We start from the raw sequence: 27,959 nt of genomic DNA, 5'->3' as shown, positions 1-27,959 counted from the left end.
GACCTGAGCAAAGAATTTACAGACAAAATGTGTTTTTATATTTTAGATACATGATTTTAAGACTGTCTAAGGATGGACAGCCTGATAAAATAAAAAATTATATTTTGGAGCAGTTTCTAGAGCTGAAAACGTAAACTAACTGGATTTTAAATGTTTTACTGTCTGAGCTCTTAATTAAGATTTTCAACAGAATAAGAACGCCATAAAATGTTGTTAAAAAAAGATTTTTATTGATGTTTTCAACAATGGATTATACAATGACGGCAACAAAGATGACTGCAGTTTGGACGTCTGAATTAAATACAAAAACCGGGTTATGGATCCCGTCGCCGAACAGGTGAGAGACAGGCTCACCTGACAGGTGATGCAGGGAAACTGCAGTTTTATTAAAACAAACTATTTACACCAACATAAAAACAGCCACAGACATGCCATGCTCTTCAAGCCACAACGACGGAGGAGAGCCGAGCGGGTCGGAACCTGAACCGGAACCGGAACCAGCACCAGCTGCTGAACAGATGAGCTTATGAGACCTAGAATTATCTACAGCCTGATGCGACCTAAACCCACCTGCAGAGGGCGCTGTGAGAAGTAAATTAGATATTTACAGCCAGATGACGGGTTAGAGAAAGGTCAGCGTTATAATACAGACAGCCTGAAGCAGCTGCAGGGTTTCTGGATGTGTTGCTTTAATGTTTTCATCACACAGGCACAGTGGGCGGAGTCAGGCTGCGTGTGAGGATGAGGAGGCCGCGGCCTTCCTCCTGTCCGTGCATTGTGAGCGGGGAGAAGAGGAGGGGGAGCGGATGAACTGCCTCACTGCCGCTTGCTCTTGATCCGCTCCAGACGCTTCTTCAGGTCGTCCAGGTTGGCGGTGGCGGGCGAGGCGGCGCGGGTGCGGGTCGGCGAACCGGAGCGCGCATTGTGCTCCTGCTGGTACAGCTCCCGGGACTCCTTCAGCTGCGACAGCTTGCTGTGGAGCATGTCGGTGGACGAGGCCACGGACGGCTTGGAGGACAGCAGGGAGGAGATGGCCGGCCGCTGCGGAGGCTCGTCCTCACTGCTGAGCGCCTGCGCCGTCAGAGGAGAGCGGTTACCCATGGCAACCGAGCAATTTCACAATAAAAACACACATATATATATATATAGATTCACCCTGGTCGTGTTTTCCAGGCCTTGTCTCTGCCGGAGGATCTTCAGCCTCTCGTAGTAAACGGCGGGTTTCAGGTCTTCGTTGCTGCTGCTGAGGCTGGACTCCACGTTGTGCTGAGGAATCACTGCAAACACACACAGCAACGTTAACACACACACACACACCAGGCTGGCAGATATCCAAAACCCAAAAGAACCTGAGGAGCTCTGGATCCGAGGTTTTCCCTCCCGCTCCGACTCGATGACCCGCAGGCCTCGCTCCACGTAGCTCTGGAAGAACTGCGACGTGTTTCTGAGGAACGGCTCCAGGTCGGCGTCAGAGTACTTCTGCTTGTACTCGTAGAGCTCGGTCAGGCCCTGGGAGGGAAACGGTTTCCTCAGGTCAACAACCAATCAACTCTGGAGTCAAAGGTCAACCAGGCGGCGCCAGAGCAGAACCAGACCTCTTTAGTGTTCTCCTTGGAGCCGATCTTCTTGAAGATCTCGGACAGGATGTCGCTGACCTTCGCCTTGGACATGCGTTCGTCCTGCAGCATGGCAGACATCACAGTAATTCAGCAGATTTTAACCTCTGCAGGGTAAAACGTCCAGACAGAATCTAAAAGCCCAATTATCTCCAGAACCGGAGTTATGGACCAGTCAAATCCTGGATCAGATGGATCTAAAACCCCACAATGTAACTGTTTTCTCAATTAAATAAAGATTAAGTGTGAATAATTATCTTTGCACCAGAAAGTAGCATGTCTGAACTGACTATGTCATCCAGGAAATGCTAGTGAGGAATATTTAATTCCCCTTTGGAATCAAAGAATTTCTGAATCAAATACAGAAACAGTCTTCAGTCAGAGGCCTATTCCAATATGCAGCGACTCTGACTGTTACAGGAGATACTTCCTGCATCACAGACGGCTCTGAAGGCCGTTTTTATTATTATTGTCATACAACTGACTTTCTTGCAATGAAAAGTAAAATAATTCGTAGCATGGCCCTGATGTTTCATTGTAGTTGACTTAAAGTCCAAATAAATAAAAGCTGTAAAACAAGATGGCGGTTCTGGGTGCTCTGACATCACTGAACTATGAAAACCAAAGGAATGCATTAAAGAAAATCCAAAAATTAAATCTTCCAAAACCAAAAATAGATTTTTTGGCCAGCTCTGTCACTAGGTATTTATTTTACATTTCATGCTAAATTCTTCATATTTCACAACTTTAGTGAATCTTTTCTAAACCTGTGGGTCCAGAAGAACTTTCAGAAATGGAGGAAAACAGGAAGTAGAATCTGAGGACCAGAGGGACGGATCAGGCCTTCAGCTCTGACTGCCTCTGAAGTCAGTTGCTCACCGTCCCGTGGGCGCTCTTCTCGTTGCCGCGGTCGCTCTTCGTTCCCGACAGGTTTCCCGAGTGCTTGACAACTCGCCTCAGGTAGGCCTCCAACTCCGACTCGTTCCGATTTTCTATCATGGTCAGGTGGTCCAGAATCTGCCCAGAAACACGTCAAGAATGACCAAAACGACACCTGCAGGAATAACACGTCTCCCCCCGGGTCTGTGACCTCTGGTTACCTTGACCCCGGTGAGCTTGCAGAGCGTGTGGCAGAGGGTCTTCAGGGTCCGGTGAGGAACGTCCGTCTTCAGCTGCTTCAGCTTCTCTTTCGGGAAAACCTTCATGAAGTTGTGGACGTCCAGTAGGATCCGGTCCAGGTTCAGGCTGTTGATATTCTCTGGCAGGAAGCGGATCATCCTCCACAGACACTGAAGAGGATGAACAGTTAGAGAGGAGCGGACTGACTGAGCCGGGTCTGCAGCGGTACCGGCGCTCACCTTCATCACCAGTTCAGAGACTTTTAGAGACCCGGCGTTGGAGACCAGCGTGTCCTGAAGCAGAACCAGGAGAGCGCTGTGGAAACAGGAAGAAACTGGTCAAACTGGAGGTTTGAAACTCGCTGTAATGGGTTTGGACCATTAGTGCCTCTTAATAACTTCGGCTAAACCCAAGTGCAGTCGAGCCCCGGTATCACAAAGAGCTAAAATATTCAAACTCCTCAGACTCCACTAAAAACGTTTATAACTCCCCATTTTAACAGTCCAAACACAAACTATGCCTTAAAGGTGATCCATCATGCTGCCGTGAACAGTTTAGGAACGGTCTATACAAAACATTTTCATTACATTTTTGCACAAAATCACTTAGATAATGAGAGTTAAACTATTTTATGGTTCCGTTACTTTGAAATCACGCCCTCAACTCAATTTTTACACTCGCACGGGAACAAACAGATGCACAATTATACAACCGTACATCTTTGAAAAGCAGAAGTGGAGCCTCCTGAACAACAAAGAAAGTGGTTTCTGGATGGTAAGACAACAATAAAGCACTTGTCTTTTCCAGCAGCCATTGTACAATGCACAGCGCAGTAAAAACAGCTGACCAAACGTGCTGGAGCTCAGGTTGGTTGCAGCACCTGTTGATTGTCACATTTAGGATTTTGAAATGGCTCATTTTCCAGACACCAAAAAACATGAAGTTATTGGCAAAAAGAGCTGGGTGGTTTTTAGAAGCAGCACACGCGCACACAGATAAAATGTAAAGGCTGCAGAGTTCTGACCTAGTCAGAGAGGCAGATCCGTTTCTACCGACCTGAATATGTTGGTCTGGTCCGAGTGCTCCAGAACTCGGATCACCAGCAGGTTGACTGAGCGGATGACCTGCGTCCCGTCCTCCACGTCCTCCACCCGGCTGTCCAACATCAGCGTGATCAGGCTGTGCATCAGGTCCTTTAGCACGCCAATCGACGCCTCGCGGGCCAGCGTCTCCATGGAGAACAGCTGAGGGGAGGAGAAGGAGGTTAGAGGCCACCTGCAGGTCGCCGAGCCGCAGGGCGTCGCTCCGTGCGCTCACTCACAGACATCATGTTTCCCATGATGCAGCTGTACAGTTTGATGAGGTCCTTCTTGTCCACGCGGTCGTCTGCGAGGTGCGTGCTGTTGATGAGCCGCAGCTGCATGATGGTGGCGATGAGCAGCTGGTCGATGTGACCCGACATGACATCGGCCTTGTCCTCCTGACGCAGAACCTCGTCAATCTGAGAGGAGAAGGTCATGAGGAAGGTCAAACTCATTTTCATTTTGGGTTACATCGAGATTATAAATGTCCTCAAAGGTGGAAAAATGCATTTTAATGAATGAACTTAAGATATGAATAAGTAGCTGTCCCTGCATTCAATGAATCCTGCGCAGGAATAAATATTTTCTAATAATATTCAACATCTTTTAATTTTTACTCTGATTTGTTCTGACAGTTTTCAGCTCCTGTCAGAATGAGTCGTTTTAGGTTTCTGTCACTTTAAATCTTGATAAGCTGCTGCTGGCCACGCCCCCAACTCAACGTTTACTCACGTCAATAAAATGGCTGCAAAAATGTACACAATTATTCAACAGTACATCTTAGAGTTGGAAGAATATTAAGGTTGAAAGGTTGGAGTAAGACTGAAACATTTACCAACACTTTTCCAGAATTTTTATTTATAAAAAGGACTTTTTCCTTTTTTTTTCCTGTATAAATTGTTTATATGGGCTGCAACTGATTATTGTTTTAGTAATAGATTATTCTTTTGATTATTCTGGTGACTAAATCAGGTGAAAAAATAAAATTTGCAGATTCTCATATTTTAAATGTAACCTCTAAGATCTATATACAATATTAGGCTGATTATTTTTTGATTAGTTAATCAGACAGCAGAATGTGCTAAATGGGAGATTTTTTGTACAGAACTTGGACCAGGAGAAGCCAGTTGAGTTCTGGATAGAAAACATTTACAGATAAAAGAAAGTATTTTTATTTTTTAACTCATCTGCAAACTGTAACAATTTTCTACCATCTTGGCTTAATTGCTGTTCTTTGTTCTGTTAGTTAATTAACCGATTACTATATTAGTTTATTTCAATAATCACTTAACTGTCTCAGTCCAAGTGGTTTGTGTTTATTTTTCAGAATAAAAGCCTGAATTTCACCAAGAAGTTTTCAAAGAGACGTGGAAGAAAGAAGTGGTTTAGAGCGGTTTGTGGAAGTGGACCGGACCTGAGCCAGCGCCTGGATGCTGGTGCCGATGTCGCCGCTTGCCACCTGAGAGATGACGAAGTTGATGGTGGAGGCCGTGCTGCTGTGAAGGTCGTCAAAGTGTGGAGAGATGGAGCGGATCCTTGGAGGGAAACACAGGAACGTTAAGGCCGTTTCTGGTTGACCGGAGTCAGACCGGTTCCGTTCGGGGACGGCGGTGCGTTTACTTTGGTTCCGGGATCATGACGGGCTCCAGCAGCTCGTCCAGCTGGTGCTGCACCAGGTCCGGCAGCTCACACACGCTCCGCTGGTCCTGCTCTATCATGTCCAGGTCCAGCTGGAACTCCTTGGGAATGGAGGGATGGTCGCTGTGCGCGTTCTGCCGGGACTGACTGGACGGTCACCAGAGAAACCAGTCAGTTCTACTGGGTAGAGATCAGTGCTTCTAGCTCCAGTCTGGACTTCCATACAGAATCACCTCAGATATTTATGGTTCTGGCATCCAAGACGAACCGAGTTGGGTGATATTTGACATAAATGATCCCAATCTGTGCGCAAATTGAAATTCCTAAAATAAATTTGTTTAATGCAAACGTGCCAATTTATAAAAACACATTTGTTGAGCTAGAATGAAGTGTTTCTTTTTCTGCCGCATAAAAACAAACAAACAAACAATGAAAACACTTTTTTCACTTCACACGAGTAAAAGTGATCAACAAGCAGTCGATCTGCCTGAAAACAGGAAGATGATGGCACCACATTTTTTAATGACTTGGAGGGTAAACAAAGTTATTCATGTGATTCTTATACACTGTGATTGCTAAAGTGCTTTTCTGACTGGAATATCGGTGCATTTGTGATGACAGCCACGACGACAGCGAAGCTGCAAGAGGACCAAAGCATGTCTCTCTTACCAAAACTTTAAATTTCCTTTTATGGAAATTTTACCCACTTCAAGTCTAAGTGGAAACCATGAATTTCACACATTTTAAAAGTCACTTTTCTTGGTGAATTTAGTTGGAAAGGTCGTTGTTGATGCCGAGGTTGAGGTTGGGTCGGTCCGTCTGAACTGGAGCTTCGCAGCACTGACCTCATCAAACAACATGGCCGAACCGATCACAGGAGTTCATGAGCTACAGAGACCACAGAGGGAACATGGATACAAGCAGCTGTGAAGCAAAACAAAATACGTTTTCCCAACTTTAATGAATAAATCCACCCATATCTGGTATTTTAGTAGATGTTGCAGGATGTTTGTGGCCTCAGCAAAAAAAAGAGCCACATATTTAAAAAAGAAAAACATTAAAAGAAAAAAACCTGAAAAAGCAAAAAGCAACAGAAAAGAACAAATCTTACTAATGCAAGACGAAAATGTTTAAAAATCCCACCCTCAAAATTAGAAACGGCGTCCGTCTGACTGAGATGCCTGGGCTCCTTGAATTGATGTTTGATGTCACAAATGGTTCTAAAACTTATCAAAGCATCAGGTTCAGGTTTTCATTTTGCTTCTACAGTTTTTTAAATCAGGCAGCCGATAAGGTAAACTCCTCCCAACATCCAGTTCGAGGAACACGGCTCAACGTTGCACATGGAGGAAAAGTTGTGGATGTACTGGATCCTGTGGGGTTAGTAGTGATTGTAAACCACCTGCTGTTCACCTGGTGCCTTTAGTGAGTGGGTGAAGGGGGAGGTTTACTTTTTGATGACCGCTTTAAGTTTGAATGTCTCATCATCTTTGTTCACAGTTTAAAACATGCGGATTCTTGGACACGGATGTCTGTAATCCATTGATGTTCTGCCTTGGATTTTTTGATGATATTGAGGAAAATAAAATCATCTGAACTGCAGATTGGATTTAAGTTTTGATCAGCTGGCGCGTCAACAATGATTCACCTGTTCAGGTGCTCGGCGACTTTGCTTGACAGTCGCCAACAGTAAACATTATGGCTGCGAAGGAGCAAAATTAATCTTCCTGAATCAATATTTCCTTCACATCTTCGTCTAATTTCATGAAAAATGTTTGCAAACAGCCTGCAGAATCTGGATCCATTAGTAAGAATTAACATTGTTTTCCACTTTTGCTGCTTTATAAACACTCAGTTGGGACCAGAATCCCAACAAACCCACTGGGAATAATCTTCACCCTCAACTCAGTGGCTGACTGGACGCCAAGCAGCCGGTCTGATCCGATTCTCAGGTTCTCTCAAACATAAACAGGTGAGTGAGGAAGAGGAGGAATGAGTGAAAGTGGGTGCCGAGTTAGTGCGGTGCTTCACCAGAACTCAAAGCCACAGCAGGTTTTTGGTTGTTGGGCTGATTTATGACGAGCATCAGGGTGAATTTACAGTGACGACACAGAAAACAGGAGGAGGAGGAGGAGGAGTTGTACTCACATCCTATACGTGCGATACATTATTCTGCTCCAGAAAGGAAGGCAGGCAGAGCAGATTACACAGGAAGAAAGATGAAGGGTTAGGAGACAGAAACGACCAGAGGCAGGCTGGTTTCACAGACTCACTGAACTGACGTGCGACTGTGAGAGCAACCCAGCATGCAGCGGCTCAGAAACCAGGATGAGGAGGAGGACAGATCAGATGTTAGCAAACATTTAAACACAGACGGGTAAAAGAGGAACGGTCAGCATGCTGGTGAGAAAACGGCCGGAAAGGTCAGAAAGTCTCACACACAAACATTTAAACAGACAGAGAGAAACACATGGATTTATTTATGAAGGATGTAACAAGAAGGTCGGGCTCTTTATCACTTACTTCTAACCATCATCTCTCAAATACTTTAATTTCTAGTTTTAGGTTGCAGAGACTAGAAATCACAAAATAGAAAGAAGATATACAGCTCTGGAAAAACGAATGAATGAGACCACTGGTTATTCCACCACATATTGATTTCTGAACTCTTCCAGAGTTAAAATATTAGCATTACTGTTTCTAAATTAACATGAACTCATTTTCTTTGCATTATTTGAGGTCTGAAAGCACTGCATCATTTTGGTCATTTCTCATTTTCTGCAAATAAATACAAAATTTTTGTTTGGAGTTTCAGAGCCATACTGTCAGTAGTTCAAAGAATAATAATAAAAAAAAAACAATGTTCATTTTTTTTCAAACATACCTGTGAAAAGTAAAACCAGAGAAACTGATCATTTTAATTTCTCTTAATTTTTTCCAGAGCTGCATAATGCCAATAATCCACCTCCAAGATAAAATACGCAAACTTTAAGGCCTTAAAACACTGAATCCGGATTTAAATGATAAAAGCAGAGAAGTTACAACACTTTGTGTATAACTGGGTTTGTTTCTTTATTAAATGTCAATATAATGTTTTAGTTTCCCCCAACACTTGGCAACCCTTTACCAGGTCGCTGTCAATAAGTTTCCAAATTACCAGTAGAGTGAATTATGAGAAACTTAATCCGTAGATGCTAACTGCTCTGCAAAAACAAACCTGCAGGGGGCGACAGTGGACAGAATGATCTATTTAAGGAAACCTTTACTTTGCCTTGTTTTCCTCCAGACAGAGTCAATATTGAATCCCATCAATAATAATTTAATCACTACTGTGACGAATGTATGATAAATACAAATAAAACTGCTGTGGTCAATATATTTACTCAGTTAATACTGGTTAAAGGAAGAAATCTGATATTGATCATTTTGTGGTCAGTTATTTTGAGCAGATTCATGTCAGTGTGTGACAGTTTGTAAAGCATCTTAGACTTTATATTTTTTGTACAGAACTGTTCAAAACATGGTTTTACTGGTTTCCAGTAAAAAGTGGGGACCTACTTGAGCTTTCCGGGGTCTTCCTGCGCTGGCTTGCGGAGGAAGGTAGCGTTGGGGTTCGTCGGCTGCTCCCGCTGCGTCTTCTCGGCGGTGCTCTGCTTCGCTGGAGCCGCAGGCGTCTTCTTTGCCGATCGCTTGATCCGCTCCTCCAGCATGCTCATGTCTTTCTCTGACAGCTGAAAAAAATCCAAATAAAACGAGTCTCTTAATTTGCGGAGGGAATTTTCAGCTCCAAACTTTGGTTGTTTTGTTTGTGTCTTACATTTCCGATGAGTTTGTAGACCTGGTCCCCGCAGACGTTGTAGACGGCCACCACCGTGTTCAGAGCAGCGTTTCGGACGGACGTGTCTCTGTCTCCGATGTGGACGGCGATCTCCTTCAGGGATTTGGCCGGAGTCGGCTGGCACACGTTCATCCCGTAGCCCTCAATCAGACAGCCCAACTCCTCCAAACACTCTGAAACCAAAAACATTCAGCATGAAGCAGCAAACATAACTAAAGGTTGGCTGGCCTGTGCTTCCTGTTTACGTCAAGGCGATCTGTACAGATTTAGTTTTTGGAAAAGCTCTACTTGGACTGCCTTACCAGCTCTCTGCTTGGAGTTCTTGGACTTGGTTCCATCCATGAGGAAAGGGAAGAGCTTGGAAGCAGGATAAACTTTGCACAGCATGCCGAGGATGACCCGGACATCTTTACGAACCACATCCTTCGACTCTCCGACCTGAAGGAAAACAATGATCATCTCACTCTAAACGGCAACCATGAGCACAAAAACTACAAACAAGCAAGAATATAATCAGAATATGCGAAGGACTGGCGACCCGTCCAGGGTGACCCCGAGATGGGAACCAGCACCCGTCCTGACCCCATTAAGGAAAAGGGTGTAAGAAAATGGATGGATCAGAATATCAGTGAGAGGAAAACTTGTATTGCAAAGGACTGTAGAGCGCAACTTTTGTCTGCCAATATAATCCAGGTGTTATGAATTCTCATGCTAATATTATCCCAGTTCATTAAACCCCTGACTGATGGTGTGTGTGTGTGTGTGTGTGTGTGTACCTTCAGTATGAGGTAGGGGACAAAGGAGTTGGCTTCATACTCCGTCAGGTGGTAGTTCTCCCTGTTCAGCATAGTGAACAGCAGCTTCAGATACTCCAGCACCTTCATCAGGATGGTGGTGTTGGTTTCAAAGAAGCGGAGTGTGATCCACTTGAGGATCAGGTCCAGGCAGCTGATGGTGGCTTCGCTCTCGCTGTTCAGCCTCTGACAGCCAGAGAGACAGATCATCGGTTAGAAACAGAACCTGGTGGTCAGAACCCGGTGCACAGCAGCCTCCTACCTCGATCATGACCCCGATGGCCTTCACTTGTCGCTGAAAGTCAACGTGAAACACCTCATCCAGCAGCCATTTGGCGAAACATGTGGCCATCTGAGTTTTCAGCTGCTCCACGTATTCGTCCCGCGGAGTGATGAAGTTCCACTTCAGAATCTGGAGCCCAGAGGTTCAGCGTTAGATATTCACCGATTTCAGTCGGACCACCTGGCCGGGCCAATCTGAGACTCAAGCCAGCAATGCTAACACGCAGCAAATTACCCAGAATTCCCAACTCTTGACTAAAGACTTGAGCTAAACGTGCTACCCTAAACTTTCTGGTTCAGAAAGTTAACAGATTTTGGTGGCAACTACTTAATTTTACTTGAATCACTCTTGAGGTTTGGGGTGAGTACTTTTAGGAATATTTTTACTAGACTGTACTTATTACTTTTTAGTAATTTTGTTATGAAGTATCGCTATTACTACTATTCTCTACCCCCTGGATGACGAACAAACATGTTTTAAGCAAAATGTTTTAAATACCAACTCAAAAAGTAAACTAAAATATAATCAGAACGTGTCAAAAACCACAGGAAAAGAATTTAAAATGATTAACTCTCTGTTGCCAGAGATACTGAAAGCAGAGAATTAAGTAAAGATATAATATTTTATATTTATGACAATAATGATAGGATAAACAGTCACCAGGTAATGAATAATTTACCCATCAACTGGAAAAAAATATATAAAAAAAAAAAAAAATTTCCATCAAGGTTTTCTTAATTACTTTTAACAACATTTGTCATGTCAGGCATAGAAAGCCTGATGGCAGCATAAGCTGTGACTGAGATATGAATATTGTATTAATCCTACTAAGGCAGTGCTTCTCAACTCCAGTCCTCAGGCCCCCCCGCCCTGCATGTTTTAGGTGTTTCCCTTCTGCCACACACCTGGATTTAATCTATGGGTGATTAACAGGCTTCTGCAGCACTTGATGGTCATGCAATCATTTGAATCAGCTGTTCTGGAGTAAAGGTACATCTAAAACATGCAGAGCATGGGGGTCCTGAGGACCGGAATTGAGAAGCACTGTACTAAGGTAAAGGAATATTTTCACTAAGGTTAGCTGATTTTAGTCATGTCAACACTCAACTGGTTGGATTTAAACATTTTGCTTACAAACACTCAGTTGCTTCCGTTTTGTAATTTGAATTTATATTTCTATAAAAAGTAGGTTTGCTTCCTAAAAACATTGATAAATTACAAGGAGTCAGCAGTTGTAGATACCTTCAGCTGCTTCTCCTCTTTGATCCGCTGCTCCTTGGCGTTGGGCACCAAGACGAAGATCGGCCCAGACTTATCCTCATCATCCTTCAGGCCTTTAGTGGCCGGTTTCTTACCAGCCGGACCCTGATTGACGCAAACAGACAGAAGCAGTGAGCGAACAGAAGAGAGAAGTTTTCTAAAACAAAGTTTTCATGAGAACTGGACAGAAAAGTGAGGGAAAGAAGAAACCAGAGCCACCAGGAGAGTTATGATGGAAAGATTTCTGTGCAGGTTAACATTAATACTAGAAAGCCATCAGACGAGGTTTGTCGTTTCCACAGCTGAGTGAACGCTCTGAGGCTGCGTTAGTGACTGAAGACGCAGAGTTAGACTGAGAGAAGCCAGGCGGAGGTTAACTATCTGCCAAGCTGACAGCATTCAGGAAAGAGTGGGTTGACCCAGACGCCCCCATTCAACTACCTGTTGGCCGCCAGCAGCAGCCTTCCCTTTGACGGGCGGCTTTTTGCTACCATTACACTCCTTCTCCTTGGAGGGAGGGGGAGCTTCCTCCGTGGGAGAGGGAGGCTGGGTGAGTGAAAATAAATAAAAACATCACAAAACAAACTTCATGGAGGGGACACGACCAAAACGGATAACATGAGGGGAGGAGGGCAAAAAAAAAGAAAGAAGAAAGAAAGTGACTAAATATTCAAAACTTAAAGACTAATTAATGAAAAGGACTGAAGAGACTCTATCAAATAAATAAATGAGGAAAAAAACGTATTAATTGGATGATTATTTGAAAAAGTAATTTATCTTATCAGGAATTAATTGATCCATTACTGAAATAATCGTCAACTAATTTAGTAATCGATTGATAGTTAATTAGAGTATACAGACTCAAATTAATGAGTCCGTATACTCAACAAATATTTCAGTTTGTTGAAATATTCAACTGTAATTAAGCTAAAACTTTACGAAAATATATTCATTTGGAATAGAAAATCTTCAGGGTCGAGAATATAAACAGATTAAAGCTTCACTTATATTTTAAATATTTTTTTTTATATTCAGATTTTGTAAAAAAAAAAAAATTAAATAAATAAATAAAACTACTCCTTCAATTAAGCACCTTTTTCTAATTGTAAGTTAATGGGGAGAAAAACAAACCCTCCATTGTACTGATGTTAAGCAGAAGGAACCAAACTTTTCACATGTTGATATTTGAAGTATTTTCATCCTTTGCTACAAATGATCAAACATACACTAAAAAATGTTTGCCGTTATTGCATTTTAGGCAACAAAATATTAATTTTCCCATCCAAAACATTTATAGATTTGTTTATTTTAATGTATTTGTAACATAGAAAATGTAATCGCTTATGTTGTTAATTGAAAAAACTGCAGAATGTGGCAATTTTTTAAAATCTCATTAATCAATTACTAAAATAATAATCCGCTGCAGCCCTGATCCAAACAGATGTACCTTCTTGGCAGCTCCTCCTCCTCTGACTTTCTTAGCTTCAGGTTTATCAGTGAAATCCTCGCCGTTCCTGGAAGCTGCACATACAACAAGCAAACATCTGAATGATCTAAATCTTGTTTAAGTTTGGTTTGTCCCAAATTATCCTTCAATGTCTGTGAGCTCACCTGAAGGAGCTCTGCTTTGTTCTGCAGAACCTTTTCCTCCCGTTTTGGCCGGCGCCGCAGGTTTATCCGGCATCACTGCTCTGGCCTTTTCCAACATGGCTACCACCTGGTCCTTAGAGGCAGGCTGAGGAGAGATAACCAAACCAAGTTGGAACCAGCAGTCTCCATCAAACACCGGGACCACCTCGCTGACAGCTCCGTACTTTGAGTTTTCCTGTGGCTTTGTTCATCTTGTCGTAGCCCAGGTGCATCATGAAGGTGGGCAGGGCGTCCTGGGCTTTCTTCCTCACGTCGGCGTTCCGGTCCTCCAGGCAGGTGAACAGCTGCGGGACGCACACCATCAGGTCCCCGGGGACCGACCTGAGAGTCGGCAGCTTCTCTGCCAGCCAGCCAAGAACCTGAGGATGAAGAGCGGGTTAGAGTCTGATCTTCATCATCCCCACCGTGAGGAGGAGCAGCGGAGGAGTCGGAGCACCTCCTGACGCAGGAAGGGATTCTCCCTCTTCAGCTCCTCGGACAGATCCTCTCCCTCCAGCCAGTCCTTCATCCCAGTCTGCTCCACCCAGGCCTGCAGGGTTGCCATGGCAGCCGTCCTCAGGTTCACCTGCAGATGGACAGATGTAACTCAGACAAACTATAACTGCTGACAGGACATGAGGCATTCTGTCATGGAGATTCTGTTTAAACTGTTGGCGTTGCGGTCGGAGGTGGAATACCTTGCTGTCTCCCAGAACAGTGATAACAGGGAACCCCAGAGCTTTCACATGCTGCTTGAGTCCGGGTCCCATGGCTGTAGCCAGCTGCTGCAGGATACTCAGGGTCTGTTGGACCTGCAGACCAAACAGGACGGTCATCACTACAGTCATAACGTTTAACCCAGAGGCCAAACTCAGAACTGTCCAGCTTACCAGGATCTTGTTGGAGTCGGTGAGTCGCCCTTTCAGCGCCAGAGGAAGCTCCCCGATGTTGGGCGTGATGAATTTGGCCTCAGAGATGATGGCCGCAGCCTCATCCAGACCCTCCTTCCTGATCTTCCAGTTCTTGTCTCCAATTTTAGACACCAGGTCGGATGTGATCTTGTCACTTTGAAAATGAAATGGAACAGAAAAAGAAAAGAAAAGGAAAAAGGCCTTTAGCAAAATTCATGAACTTAGCTGCTCCTGAAAATAATCCTGTAGATCTCAAACAATAAGAGACTGAAGTGTCGTTCACACATTGATAAAAATATTCATGCACTTTTCTGGTAAAAAAAGAACAAACTTTGTAATACCATTTCTAGAGATTGATCATCATTAAAATACTAACTTGACCTTGGTCCTTTTTTAAAGGAAACATTTTTTACTTTAACTTGCAAAAATCCAAAGAAAAATTTGATTTTAAGGCAAGAAATAAAATTTCATATTGAAAGTAAAAAATTTAGAAATATTTTAGGAACAAAATGAAGAAGTTACAATCAAACCTCCCATCGTTTGTCAAGCCAGCAAAGTGATATTTCAAGGCATACTTTGTCAAGGCATACTTTTCAGAAACTAACGTGATTTGATTGATAATTAAAGAAAAATATAAATATAAATTATTAAAATATAAAAATAAATTTAAAGAAAAATCTGATGGCCTACAGCACAGTTCACAGCGGCTACTCACATCAGGAAATAAAAACAGTGAAGCAAGAGGGAGGCTGCAGTTGTTTGTGAGCATAAAGTTCCTCAGGTAGGAAATGTTTCTGTTTTTTGCAGCATTTTTTTTTCTTGGGTCAAATTCGTGCCAATCTGATGCCTGGAGTTTGTTGCGATAACTTGTGCTTTGCAATCTATTCTAGAGACATTGGTTTGATGATAATGCTGGTCAGAACTGGAGCAGAAACATTTTTAGCTGCTGTATGTGTCAAACCATCCTTCCCACTGGTTACAGGTGGCAAAACCTCAGAAAAGATCATTTCTGGGTATTTTTTATCATGTTGCCGAGTTTCTGCTCTTTATGCACATTTCTAGTCCAACTTTATTATTTTAGTTTGAAGTTATTTTTTCACCCATTTCTTTATGGAGTTGCAGATTTTACCTGATATCAGTTCGGGGCAGCAGGTCCATGATGTCCTGCCCCGCCCCTCCATCTTCATCCTGCTCCCCGCCCTCGTCTCCATCTTCCTCCGCCGCCGCCGCCGTCTTCTTGGTGGATCTGATCGGAGCCGGAGGCGACTGACCCTGCATCTGTGATGGAGAGAATCGTTTTCTGTCGTCACTGTTCGGACTGCGGCGAAGCGGAGAGAAAACCCGAGTCTCCTGTGTGGTTCTGATCAGGGTTCGGGTCACGTTTGACGGTCTGGTACCTTCTCGAACTCTGCATCTATCTGTGCGAGGAGAGCCGGCTTCTCGTCTTCGAAGAACATGCGGAGCGGCTGGCCCATGTACAGGTACATGACTCCCAGCAGGGTGATGGCTGCCGTCCGCACGGCGGGGTTCGTCGCGCCCAGAGCCGTCTTCACGTTGTTGATGAAGCCTTTCACGTTGATGCTGCAGAGCAGGGAGGAAAGGGTTAATATTACACCATCATAAGAACATCTCACTTTCCTTCATTACAGGGATTCAATTTTGTCAAGTTACTTTAACGTGTGTGTAGTTTTAATATTAATTTCACAGCATTTCATAAGGGCTGCAATTAAACAATTAGTTACAGACCAATTGGTTATTTTGATTAATTGGATTTTTTTTTTTTTAAATGGGCACATTCCTCAGATTTTTAATTTAATCCTTATATGTACATTAAAAATACATGAAAAAGATGGAAAGATTTAACTGGAACGTTGTTGCCTCTGAGGAAAACCTACCCAGCAAATCCAAACTCCTTCATGGCGTTCGCCAGCCAGTTGAGTGTCTCCGCCTGGTTTTTGGGGTTCTTCTGCGCAAACGCCAAGGAGACGACCTGACGTGCGAACAAACCGTGTTAAAACCGCACAGTCAGTCCTGTTGGCTTCGCTGACGTTTACCGGGTTCACCTGCTCTGCTGTCCACGGCAACGAGCACGTCTCTCCGATCGCCGTCAGAGCCGACTTGGCGTTCCCGCCGCACTTCACGTCTCCGATTTTATCCACCAGACCGTCTAAAACCACGGAGGCCGACGTCTTTGAGAACTGTCCTCTCTGGGCCACGAGAGCCACGATGTGCAGCTTCATCTGCATCACCTGCAGGAGGTCACAGCGTTAGAAACTGAAAACAGAACCGAGGTTCAGCTGCGTGGGGTGGATTTAGTCTGAACCTCAAGGAAAACTCAAGTTAAAACGTTTAACCTCGTTTGGTTTCATGATGGCATCACTCCCAGGAATAATATTACAACAGTTTATTTAAAAAGGTCAAGAGTGGCTTCATAAAACGGATCGCTTAAAAATTGTCAACCTTTTTATTCATCAACAAACCATTGAGAAATCATTATTCTGCAAAATATCAGTCAAACTCAGAATATTCATAGAATCATTACACAGAAGATTTATGTCCCCGACGAGGAAAAGGATTTAATTTACAGTCAAACACGTAGGAGAGTTTAACGTCTCATTTTTTTGTTCTGCAGCTGAACCAACCTGACTCAGACTGAAGAGGATCAAGACATCATTTCTTTCAGTTAGTCTACCGCTGAACGCACCGCTGGCATTTAGGCATCAATTAAAATCTGGGACATTTCTAAAATATCTAAATATAGTTTTTGTATGTAAACTTGCCTTAATATCCCTAAAACATTTTTAATCCTACAACAGAATTTATGACAAAAAAAAGAAAATCAATAAAGGTTTGTTTTAGTAATGGGGGGCTGGAGAGCCAAGAAGGGTAAAAAAAAAAAAGAAAAGTAAAAACATGTAATTGCATCAAACTACATCCTGTATTTTTTAATATTCCTTATATGATTTACTGAAACATTAATCTAGATTCCAGTTCCTTTCAAAAACAGACCGATTGTTCAGATAGATGAGTTTACCAGCGCATCGCCCTTCTCTGTGTTTCTTAAGTCAGCTGTGATAAATCTCGCCGTTCCCAACAGCACAGAAAAAGTTCAGGGCATGCCGTTTCCCAGAAACGCTGCGTTCAGGGACCAGAATGCCACTGAGCTTCAGCCTGTTGGATTCCAGCAGCGTACCTGAAAGTTCGTCTCCTTCCAACCCGGTTTCTTGGCCAGCATTCGAACCAACGCCTGGCACGGCATCGCCGCCTTGTCCATGGTCTCCACAGCCTGCAGACAGGAATCCAAGATAAATCTCCTGCTCCGACTGGTGGCTGCTGGACGTTAAAGGTTTCAGAGTAAACTGGGAGACTTTACCCTCTGGAACTCCTCCATACTGGCCAGCCTCTCCTTCCAGTTGCCCGAGTCCAGCAGCTGCAGACAGGAAGCAGGAAGTACTGCTGCGGCCAGCTCCTCACACACTTCAGGCTGAAACAACAGCAAACCGTCAGAAACTAAAACTTAATGCCATCTAATCTGACCTCCATTAAGAAAGAGCTTAACGAAGATTAAAGGATTCTATGATATTCTCAGACTGAAAGCTAAAACTGCAATTAATCCAACAATATGGAAAAGGTAAATTTATTGCAACAGAGTTAAAAGGATTAAACTTTATATTAAATAGAAACTCAACTTCAGATTCCCTCTTTTATTTACTTTAAAAAAAAAAACATCAATTAAATGAATTTAAAGTCATAATGTTTTGCTGTTAAAGTGAATGAAGACATTAAAAATCTGCTGTTTTTGTATCAACCTTCCAGGCGACTGATGTTTTGGTTTTGGTCTGCATGCTCAGAACCAGAACCAGACATAAAAAAAAAAGTACCATTCAGTTTTTATGCTCCTCCAATCTGGAGAAAGCTTCCAGAAAACTGAAAAACCGCCGAAACACTGAGTTCCTTTAAATCAAGGCTGAAAACCCTTCTGGTTAGAGTTACATTTGACTAATAAAATGTGAATTGATCAATACATTTGATTATTGATGGTGGCATTTGACAAAATGTAATGTTTATTGCTTGTTTCATAATCAGTTACTGTTTGGTGTTTAGTGATAATTCCTTGTTGCTGAATTGTGCTCTACAAATAAACGTCTCAGTTTTCATCTCTTCTTCCCCTCCAGATTTATGTCGTCGTCGTTTCTGTGCCTCCAGACTCAATCAGTAAAACCTTGCTCTTATTTAAATCATTCTGCTTGTGAACTTACAGATATTTCAGCTTCTGTGATTTCTTTGCTGTCTGAGGTCTTCTTTGCTTTCCCTCCAGCTGCCGACGCTGGTTTCCCTTTTTTAGCTGGACCAGCTGACGGCTGCAAAAAACAAAACGTTTAGCAACTCAGGATCATTAACGGGAACCATTTGGGTTTCGTTCTGTGCGTACTTTGCTGGCTGATGCAGTTTGGCTCTTCTTCGGCGGCGCCGAGGATTTGGGAGGGGCTTCAGCTGCAGGAGGAGCTTTAGCTGCAGGTTTCTTGTCACCTGCTGCTAATCCTCCTCCAGCTGCTCCTTTTTTGGCTCCAGGAAACTCCACTTTGTCAGCACACTCCTTGATCTGTTAGAGAAACACAGAAAAGGTCAGAGATCGATGGCATGAGGGCCTGAGGAGGATTCTCTGGTTCTAATCTTCACCTTATCGAGTTTGAGTTTGTCCAAGTCGGCAAGGAAAGGGTTCACGGCCTTTTCCCCAACCACCTTCATGGCTGTTCCCAGAGCTTCGAAGGCTGCGTCACGGACCTCAAGGGCCGAGTCGTTCACTTGCTGTGGATGATAAAGCAGGACATGATCAGTTTTTATGATGACCAACAGTCATGTCTTCAGTTTGATGATGTATTGGAGGACAAACCTTGATGAGGGCGGCGCAGAACGGCTTGAGAACGCTTTTCGGCAGCATGGCCTGCGTGCAGTGTCGGAAAGATCGGGCCAGAAACAGAGACGCCTGCTGCTTAATGGATGGGTTCTTATTGTCCATCACACCCAGGATGTCTTCTGAAAGGTTCTGCAGAGTCGTCTGGGGAAGAAGAAATAAAAATATCAGTCGTCTCAGCACTACTGAAGCACATTAGGAGCTGCAGCATCAGCTGAGTGTTTGGTGGACAACAGTCTGTAAACAGGAAGTGGATTCAAAGTAAGTTAGTAAAAAATTATAAAAATTAAATCAATCCAGAGAGATAACGCTTCATAATGTCTGCCAGACAGGAAGTGAGCCGTCCATCCAGACAGGAAGAAGCTCAGTGATGGCAAAGCTAAAGAAAATTATGATGCAGAATAAAAAAAAAAAAACTAAAAAAAAAAACCAAAAAACCTCCTGATTCACCATTTTGTACTTTAGAAAATATGCAATTACATTTTACAGCACTAAACATATTGACATCTATGCTGTGTTTAAAGTCATGAGCTACATTAGTAGCCGCACCACAAATCTGGAACAAACTTCCAGAAAACTGTAAAACAGCTGAAACACTGACTTCCTTTAAATCTCAACTAAAAACCCACTTGTTTAGAGTTGGATTTGAAACGTAATCAATTACAAATTTATTGATGGAATCTGATTTAATGTTGTGTTTTTATTGTTGATTCTATGTTGCATTGTGTTTGATTTGATGTAAAGCACTTTGAAATGCGTTGATGCTGAGATGTGTTATACAAATAATCACGATTGATTGATTGATTAGTATGGTTACCATGGTAACTGCTCACACATTAAATGTTTTCAGTAAAAACAAACAAAAATATGTATATATATTTATGCTGCTGCCACAAAATGGTTCTGCAACCAATATTACAAAAATTAATAATTACAAATAAAATAAATTTAGCAGTTTTTCTTTACATATTGTAGGCTAAATACTAAAAAAAAAACATAACAATAAAAAAACATGCCTATTGTACTCACAGTGAGGAAGATGGCATCAATTGCCTCCTGCAGGGACTGGACAACCTGTGGCTTCTTCTCCTTAAACTTCTCCAGGATAGTTGGAACAACCTGCAAAAAAATAAAATAAATCTGAGGGAAGTGTTTGCTTCATAAGTCTGTCTTCTTACATACTTCCTTAATTTAAAGTAAAAGAATCTGGAGAATTTGAGGGAAGAACGTCTAATAAACCATAAGATAAGATTCCCTTACTTGTCCTGCATACGTCCCAAACTTCTTCCTGAGACCAGAGGCCAGTTCAGCCAGACATTTGGCCGCCATGGAAACCAGCATCACGTTGGCGTCTTTCCCCACAACCTGCAGCAGAGAAACCACATCAGCTCCAACTCCACTCCTATTGGTCAAAACGTCCATCAGCAAGACTCAACAGCCTTCTCTCCTCAGACAGCTGGCGAGTCTTTACAGTTCAGTTCAAATATCAGGTTCAGCCAATTAAATGTTTTTAAAAAATAATTCTGAATTTTATAGGACTTGAGAAACATTTTATTAATTTAATAACTCCACCTTCTTCAGCGCGCGGACCAGGTCTCCATAGTCGCCGTTCTCCAGTTTGGGGTTCTTGGTCAGAGCTTCAACAGCTTCAAGAGCTTCTTTCCTCTCCTGCCACTTTTTAGCTTCCTGCAGAAATAAAATCCCAGGATTATTATTCTCACAGCTTTCGCAGATTATTAATACAAACTGCATCGTTGGATATGTTTATGAGTGGAACCAGGCTGCTTTCTGTGACTCTAATGCTGTCATATGTGAAGCTTGGTTATTCTAGCAGCTGCTACTCATCATTTCTACTGAAAACAGTGTTGCCAGATTTGGTAGGTTTCACCCCAACTGGGCTTCTTTTGAACATGCTGAACTGGATGTTGAAAATTGGACCATTTTTCACAGCATTTGGCAGGTTTTTAGAAAGTATTTATAGAAAATTCTATCAAATTTTTGTTCTGGATGGCAGAAAACTTAAAAACAAGACCAAAAAAAAAAACCAAACAAAAAAAAAAAAACACTTGAGCCTTTTAATAAAATACCAATTTAATGTCAATTTAATTTGAAGTGTTTAGAATCTATCCAATGGGACATCAACAATAATTAGTCGTCATTGGTAAAATCTGTCCATTAAAACATTTTAGTCACTTTGTCTTGATCTCTTCTTTATGTGAATTTGTATTTGTACCTCACTGTAAAGCATAAATAAACTTTATAATCATTGATTAGTCAAACGCCATTATGAAATAGTCGTGTGTTTCAGCAGAGGCTGAGATTTGGACTATTTTTCTGAGTTTCTTTGGACTTGTGCTGCGTTTGGATCAGAAAAGCCCCAATCAGATTAGACAATCCTGACTGAAACTGTTGCAAAGATTTTTTTTTTTTTAATATATATATACATGTACCTGCAAGAAAACTACAGAGTTTAAAAGTGTTTTGAAAAACTCACAATTTTGTCATAGAAGTCTTTGGGTATCTTTGACAGAATCTCCACAGGTTCCAGCAGATCGTATGGATCCACAGCTACTGCAGTTTCTTCTTCTTCATCTCCTAGGAGATGAGCAGAGGAGTCTGTGACTGCCCAGTAACAAAGAGACAACAATAAAAGGGGTCAGAGATGAGCCAGGCTTACCGTCAGACTGCTCTCCTCCTTGAGCTTGTTGCTGTTCAAACTTTGCTTTCAGGTCCTGCTGAGAGCGCAGGAACCGGGTCTGCTTGGGAGGGGAGGGGGGCAGCTTCACCCACTCCTCCTCCAGCTCTTTGAGCTGCAGAGAAAAAACAAGCAAACACTCATCTAGCTGAATTCAGCAGAGCTCTGTTTGTACTCTGTGTGAAGCTGATCAGGTCCCACCTGTACAGAGTTGATGTTCTGCAGCGGCGGCCTCAGAGCGTCTCTGATCCACTTGTAGATCTCCACAGCAAGCAACTTGGACTCATCCCTCACCGCCTTCTCTCTGGACTCAAACTGTTTGGGTAAAACTTTCACTACTGGCTTTAGGGTCACTATTTTGGATCCAAACTCACTGGGGGAGGCAATGAAGAGAACAGAAAACCAATCAGTCTTTCTTAGTGAAACCACTTCTCTCCGTTGTTGCTTTTCAGATGGAAGTCAGTGCAGAACCTGACATGTTGGTGTTGTGCAAAGCCCCTTACTTGTCATTTTACCACAAAACCAACTTTTAGTTTAGTGTCCCAATAACTCAGGAGTTGTTTTTTTGTGAGAAGCTCACGAAAAGCTGCTGTGGTCGTGAAAATCCCTCAAAGTTGCAAATTCATTTTATAAAAGCAGTAAAACACATGCGGGGTTCCACAAAGCTCCATTCTGGGGTCTCTTCTATTTAATATCTACATGCTCCCACTAGCTCAGATTATAAGAAAACCTTATGAAAAATTTGTTTTACAGGAAACTGTGAAAATAATAATTTATTTGGTGCAAATTAAAACATTAATAACAGAAAATAATCCAGCAGCCACGGACCTCAGAGCCTTCCTGAGCGTCTCGATGCACGCTACCACTATCTTGGGGTTCTTGTTGTCCAGTCCTTTGAGCAGCTCATCCTGAACCACCTCGCTCTTCTCTATCTCGATGTACATCAGGCAGATGTCCATGCCCAGCTCTTTGGCTCGCGCCTTCGGCTGGTTGAACACCTTGGTGACGACGCCCGACACCACCTCGCCCGTCGTCCTGCAGCACAGAGACGGAGCGGATCAGAGTCTCCAAAACATTCCTGGATTATGTCCAGTGAACCACCTCCATTATTTATTGACCTGCTATAAAAATACCACCAAATGTTAAACTTGTGGATAAACCTCCAGCTGTGAACAGAACTTACTTGCCAGCCACATGAGCATTCTCAATAAAGGCCAAGGCAGCTTCCAGGCCTTTGAGCTGAGCCACCGCATTCGAGTCCGTGACAAACTTCTTGATTAGTCCCAGGTACTTCCCCCACTCCGGACTCTTCTCATCCTCTATTTTCTGGAACAACTTCAGAGCTTCTTCATAACCGTTCAGTCTGGCTTTCCACACCTGAATGAGACAGGAGGTGGAGGTAAAAGATGATTCACACCAAACAAGCAAAAAATAATAATTTTTTTACCACCACTCTTGGGAATCTTTAATGACTAGATAATGGAGAACAGCGTCTCTAGCATCCAAACAGGCTCATTTCAACCCAACTAGCATCAATTAACTTGAGCACACTGATGCCATTTCTTTTCCAGGCTCTTTTGTGAACTTTATCAGTTGATCCAATCAAAATCAGCTTTACTAATCAAGACTGTGTGCATAAATAAGAAATTTGACTTTGGTTTCAAGCTCTCACAGCATACAGACTAAATAAACTTTAAAAGGAATACAATCAGGATAAAGGGACAACATGTACACTCATTTACAGACATTTTAATTTTAAGAGCTGGTTTTAGCAAATAGTGCCAACCTGAAAATAAAAGGACAGTTTGTGTCCAGGATGTGTGGAGTCTGCAGAGATTTTAGCAAAAGCATTCTCGCTCATATTTAACATTAAAAAGTAACTGAATCAAAAATGCCAAAAGAAAAGTGTGACTGGTTAAAAAGCAGCATGACAAGGTTGCTTATTTTCATGGCTCTGAAAAAATATCAGAGGACTTTCCTTTACCCGATTAAAACCAAAATAACCCCGACCATACAGGGTGTGGGAGAGGGAAAAAAAACAAACTATTTGGAAATATGGGGGATATTATGCAGCCATGTGATCTCAGAGCAGAAACAGCTGATTAGTTTGCTGAAGTTATTTCCATCATAGCCTCAAGTCTAAAAAGAAAAAAAGAAAAAACACTTTCAGCTTGTAGTGGAGACAATAGATCAAAAATGACAAACATAAACTCCTGCTTTAAATATTTTGAACTTTAAAAGCTAATTGCTTATGTTAAACATTATAGCTGACCAGTGGTAGATTGTTCTTGTTTGTTTAGCTTTACCAAACAATATTAGGACCGATGTCATGTCTGTAGCCATGAATTAGAGATTGCACTAAGACTGTATTAGTCTAATCCCAAATGCAAAGCCTCGTCAGGATCTAAACAAACACAGTAAGCAAATCTAAAGGAAGCTAATCATGCAGAGAGACTGAAGCTGAAACCCTTATGTCTGCAGGATGAGGCTCAGGTTGGTTTTTAAGCCGTCTGATCTGATCCCGATAGTTTGACCTGTTCCTAAAACCTGTTTGCAGCTCATCTTCCGATCTAGTCGCTTTCCTTGAGTCTCCAGCTGCAGTCAAGAGCCAAAACTATTGTTTCTTTTAGACAGCTACACATCTAAGCAAACTTAGATGAGTTTCAATACACAATTTGTTTACAAAAAAAAAAAGATGCTTGATTATTGCTGAAATGATTTCAGAAACTCTGGCAGAGTTTATGATGAAATATGGTAATGTGCCCATTAATCTACTTTCACTGCATTGTTCTGCCATCTTCCCATAAACCAGAACTCTACCAAGAGTCCAAAACAAACATGAAACACGTCAACAGCCATGTGAGGATCTGTCTAAGTTCATAAACATAAAATTTGGTAAAATTTTAATATCATGTTTGGGTATGAAGACATAAAAGGCAAAATCTGTGTCACAATACCAAAATAAAAGCATCTTTTGTCTGAGGCTGACAGAAAAAGGAGTAATCAACATTTAAGAAATTTAAAATTAAACCAGACTGAAATCCGACCACCTCTAACTGAGGACAGTCGGCCAGTTGCTCACCTTATGTTCACATTTCTGGTCGATGGGAAGCTTCATCCACTCGCTGTCGTCCCCCATGGCTACTGGTCGGGGACTGGGCTTCCCCTAGAGTTACTTAGCTGAAAACAAGACATTATAATAGTAGCATTATCATCATACATTTAAACTTCAATCATTTTATCAGCCTTCCTGCTGAAGCAGAGTAATTTGGGTTTTCTGTCTAGAATGAAGTTCTTACTCCTCATGCCAAATGTACTCAAGTGTTGAACATTTATGTAAAATCCAGTTCAGGAACAGCATGGTTTATTTCAAATTTAATGAAACACAAAGAGAGAAAATTCAAACAGAGGAAGGCTAAAAAAACTGATCAGGTCAGAGACTGGAAGTTATAACAAATTAAAGTTAAAAAGATTATAGTCAGAGGAAAACAAAGTAGCGAAGACCCAGAAAAAAAATGCTGAAAGATAGTTCCACTTTCATTCAATAAGAGTCCATAAAGTGCAGTACGCTCTCAGCCACTCAATGGTTCAAAGCATGTTAAAGGAATAGCTGGAGGCTCATGTTTCACATTGATCCAAACCAGTTGGGCAAACGGATGAAAATGCCTTCAGCTCAGAGTCCATCGTAAAGGAAACCCACAAACAGAAATGTGTTTCTGTTAGGGGGTTCCTGCTACTTTTCTCCAACCAGAGTACCCAGAGAACCACAAAGCTTAAGTTAGCTTCTGATTCGAGAAATGGCTAAAGAGCAAGTTCACCTATTCTTTTAAATTCTGAACATTTTTATTCTGTTCCATCTTAAAAAACACAAATAAGCCTGTCATAATAATCAATAAATCTATTAATTGCATAATAAATTAAAACATACTTAATTTCAATTGACATGTTTTATCATACATCTTTTTTTCCTCTTTATACCAAAAACTGAATCATAAGTCTCAATTTGGTGCTCTGGTCTCAACAAGTCATTTTTAAGTACAGTTTTGTTTACAAAGTCTTCAAAATTCACTTTAATATTTGTTGTTTTGTTTATTTCATTTGGATATTTAAAATGTCTTCCAGTTACAGTGTTAAATGTTCATTAGACTGCTCCACATTAATAGCAGAATACATAAAACTTAGTTTGTGATGCCTTTATCTGGTTTAGAAAAGTTTAATAAAAGGCCAACTTAGTGACTTTTCTGGTCCAGCTCAGAAACTACAACACTCGGATTCTTCAAACCTGGACTAGACTATTCTACTTTAATGGCAAAATATATCAACTTTGTGAATAAAATGTTAATTTCCCTTTAGGAGCAAAGAAGTATGCTTGTATTTAATAAGTTTCACAAATTTGTTTCAATGATTCTGTTCATGGAGTAAAATAATATAATGAAGTCTAAAAAATGGTCAAGGTAGTGATGAATTAAGTGGAATGGTCTTTTAGGCATTTCCTGAATCAGAAATTACAATTATAAGTCAACTCCAGATACATGAGAGAATCCACGACTGCAAACTACAAAATTAGATTTACAATGTTAAAGACAAAACTAAAACAGCAACATTATCGGTGGACATCGCAACAAAACACTTTAGTGCATCTCTTCAGCATGCAATCAGGTGATGCAGAGTCGTGTTCATTTCAGGTCAGGTGTGTGGCATCGAGGGAAACACCTACAACTTGTAGGACAGGTAGTCATGGGGATCATAGTACATCCACCATCTCATTATTAATTCAGACATCAAACAACAACAGTAAAAGCGCATAAACGCAAGACAGATAAGAGCATTAGTAATGCCACGGATAATGTTATACTAATGCATAGAGAACACTAAGCGATGGTCAAGGTAGAGAAGAATTAAGTTAATCAGATTTAAATTAGGGAGGATCCAGAAATGTCTAAACTTTAGGTTTACTCTCCTTGTTTGGTTCAGCGTCATTGAATTGTAAATTAATTAATTCAAATCCCCAAGCAAAGGTAACCCAGAAACATGGCTGCACCCGAAAACCCACTGCGTTTAACCAAACAACAGCCCTGTCAGAAGCTAGTTACCCGTGACCCTCGTTAAAAAACCCCAAAACAAAACAGCAATTTATTCAAGCCAAGGAAATGTCAAAATATTACCGAGCCGATTAATTTAAACCAGCACAATGATAACTAGCTACCTTAGCAACAGCCGTTGCTCCGTTACTTATCCCGGAGGTTCTGGTTGAAATCGCCTCACCAGTAACATTCATAATATTAATTCAATATAAACAATGTGACTTTACTAATGCGTTGTACAGAATGAAAAAATATTATGCATAGAAAGTATTCCCAATGAGAGCCTGCTGATGGCTCTTAACGTCCATTAGCTGCCTAGAAACGGCTAGGAGCTAACCGTCCATCCGCGCCAACACAGCCAGGCCGAACAACGCACTTCTCCGCCACAGCAGCTCAAACACACCAACACAGAAAAAATGGACTGCAGGTCGACGTGGAGGATTAAACTGACATGAAAAGAATACCTGTTGACGTCTCTGTAGGACAATAAGACGTAGGCAACCCAGTGATATGGGAGCTATAATGAGATCACCCTAGTGAAGTCTGCCCGAGTCTTAAAGCCTGAGCTGCATGTACGTCCCAATCAACTTCCGCTAAAAGTAAAGGTCAACGTCTTCTGCGTCTATTAAAGAAGCTGATGTATTAGTAATATTGAATAAAAAATATATATAAAAGACACAATAACACATTATACATATAGTTTGCACATTTGTTTAGTATCTGTTTGGAATCTTTGGGTCACATTTGATTTATTGACTCTTATTTTGTATGGTCATATCCGGTAACGTCTCTGATATACATGAATAACTTGACGCATCTTTTTCAAAAGAGTCCAAGGGCGGAGAGACAGAGGAGGGCGGAGACCGTGGGGCTTCGTTCTGTCTGCATCCGTTTCTTACGTTAAACCTGATAGTGAGCCCTGTCAAACACAGTCAAACATATTTGAAAATCCCAGTGAAAGCGGATTTTTTACCGCACAGTTTTACTTTTTCTGTCGTTTGCAATTTGCCAAATAGGTTTCCTTGTTTGTCATCAGCCGTGGCAATGATTGGCTAGATTTGAACGAGACTCCGCCCCCATGATGTCAAAGTAATT

General features: G+C 41.9%; 1 protein-coding gene across 3 annotated transcripts; it reads right to left on the bottom strand.

The window, feature by feature from the left end:
* Nucleotides 1-208: 208 nt before the first annotated feature.
* On the bottom strand, nucleotides 209-27,447 carry ckap5 (cytoskeleton associated protein 5). 3 transcript variants are annotated; one of them, XM_044125857.1, is made up of 44 exons: nucleotides 27,329-27,447; nucleotides 24,863-24,960; nucleotides 22,964-23,157; nucleotides 22,609-22,815; nucleotides 21,982-22,153; nucleotides 21,763-21,895; nucleotides 21,580-21,680; nucleotides 20,658-20,771; nucleotides 20,346-20,450; nucleotides 20,115-20,204; nucleotides 19,065-19,229; nucleotides 18,851-18,979; nucleotides 18,603-18,773; nucleotides 18,430-18,531; nucleotides 17,544-17,654; nucleotides 17,364-17,456; nucleotides 16,234-16,419; nucleotides 16,066-16,160; nucleotides 15,568-15,751; nucleotides 15,300-15,448; nucleotides 14,150-14,324; nucleotides 13,958-14,071; nucleotides 13,717-13,845; nucleotides 13,445-13,639; nucleotides 13,242-13,365; nucleotides 13,078-13,151; nucleotides 12,072-12,176; nucleotides 11,613-11,735; nucleotides 10,350-10,499; nucleotides 10,070-10,273; nucleotides 9,596-9,731; nucleotides 9,273-9,466; nucleotides 9,014-9,186; nucleotides 5,438-5,602; nucleotides 5,232-5,352; nucleotides 4,057-4,236; nucleotides 3,792-3,979; nucleotides 2,975-3,050; nucleotides 2,717-2,905; nucleotides 2,496-2,633; nucleotides 1,596-1,679; nucleotides 1,350-1,509; nucleotides 1,156-1,277; nucleotides 209-1,071 (listed from the first exon to the last, which is right to left on the bottom strand). In XM_044125857.1, exons 2-44 carry the CDS (start codon nucleotides 24,917-24,919, stop codon nucleotides 817-819), a joined length of 6,132 nt encoding a protein of 2,043 aa, XP_043981792.1. In that variant the 5' UTR covers nucleotides 24,920-24,960; nucleotides 27,329-27,447; the 3' UTR covers nucleotides 209-816. The 3 variants fall into 3 exon arrangements, with proteins under 3 accessions (XP_043981792.1, XP_043981793.1, XP_043981794.1); XM_044125858.1 differs by having other exon boundaries at nucleotides 27,316-27,437; XM_044125859.1 differs by lacking the exon at nucleotides 12,072-12,176.
* Nucleotides 27,448-27,959: the final 512 nt, after the last annotated feature.

This window comes from Gambusia affinis, linkage group LG08 (genome assembly GCF_019740435.1).
Source record: "Gambusia affinis linkage group LG08, SWU_Gaff_1.0, whole genome shotgun sequence".
Taxonomy (NCBI): domain Eukaryota; kingdom Metazoa; phylum Chordata; class Actinopteri; order Cyprinodontiformes; family Poeciliidae; genus Gambusia; species Gambusia affinis.
The sequence above is the reverse complement of the archived record's forward strand: the minus strand, read 5'-3'. Positions and strand labels throughout refer to the sequence as shown.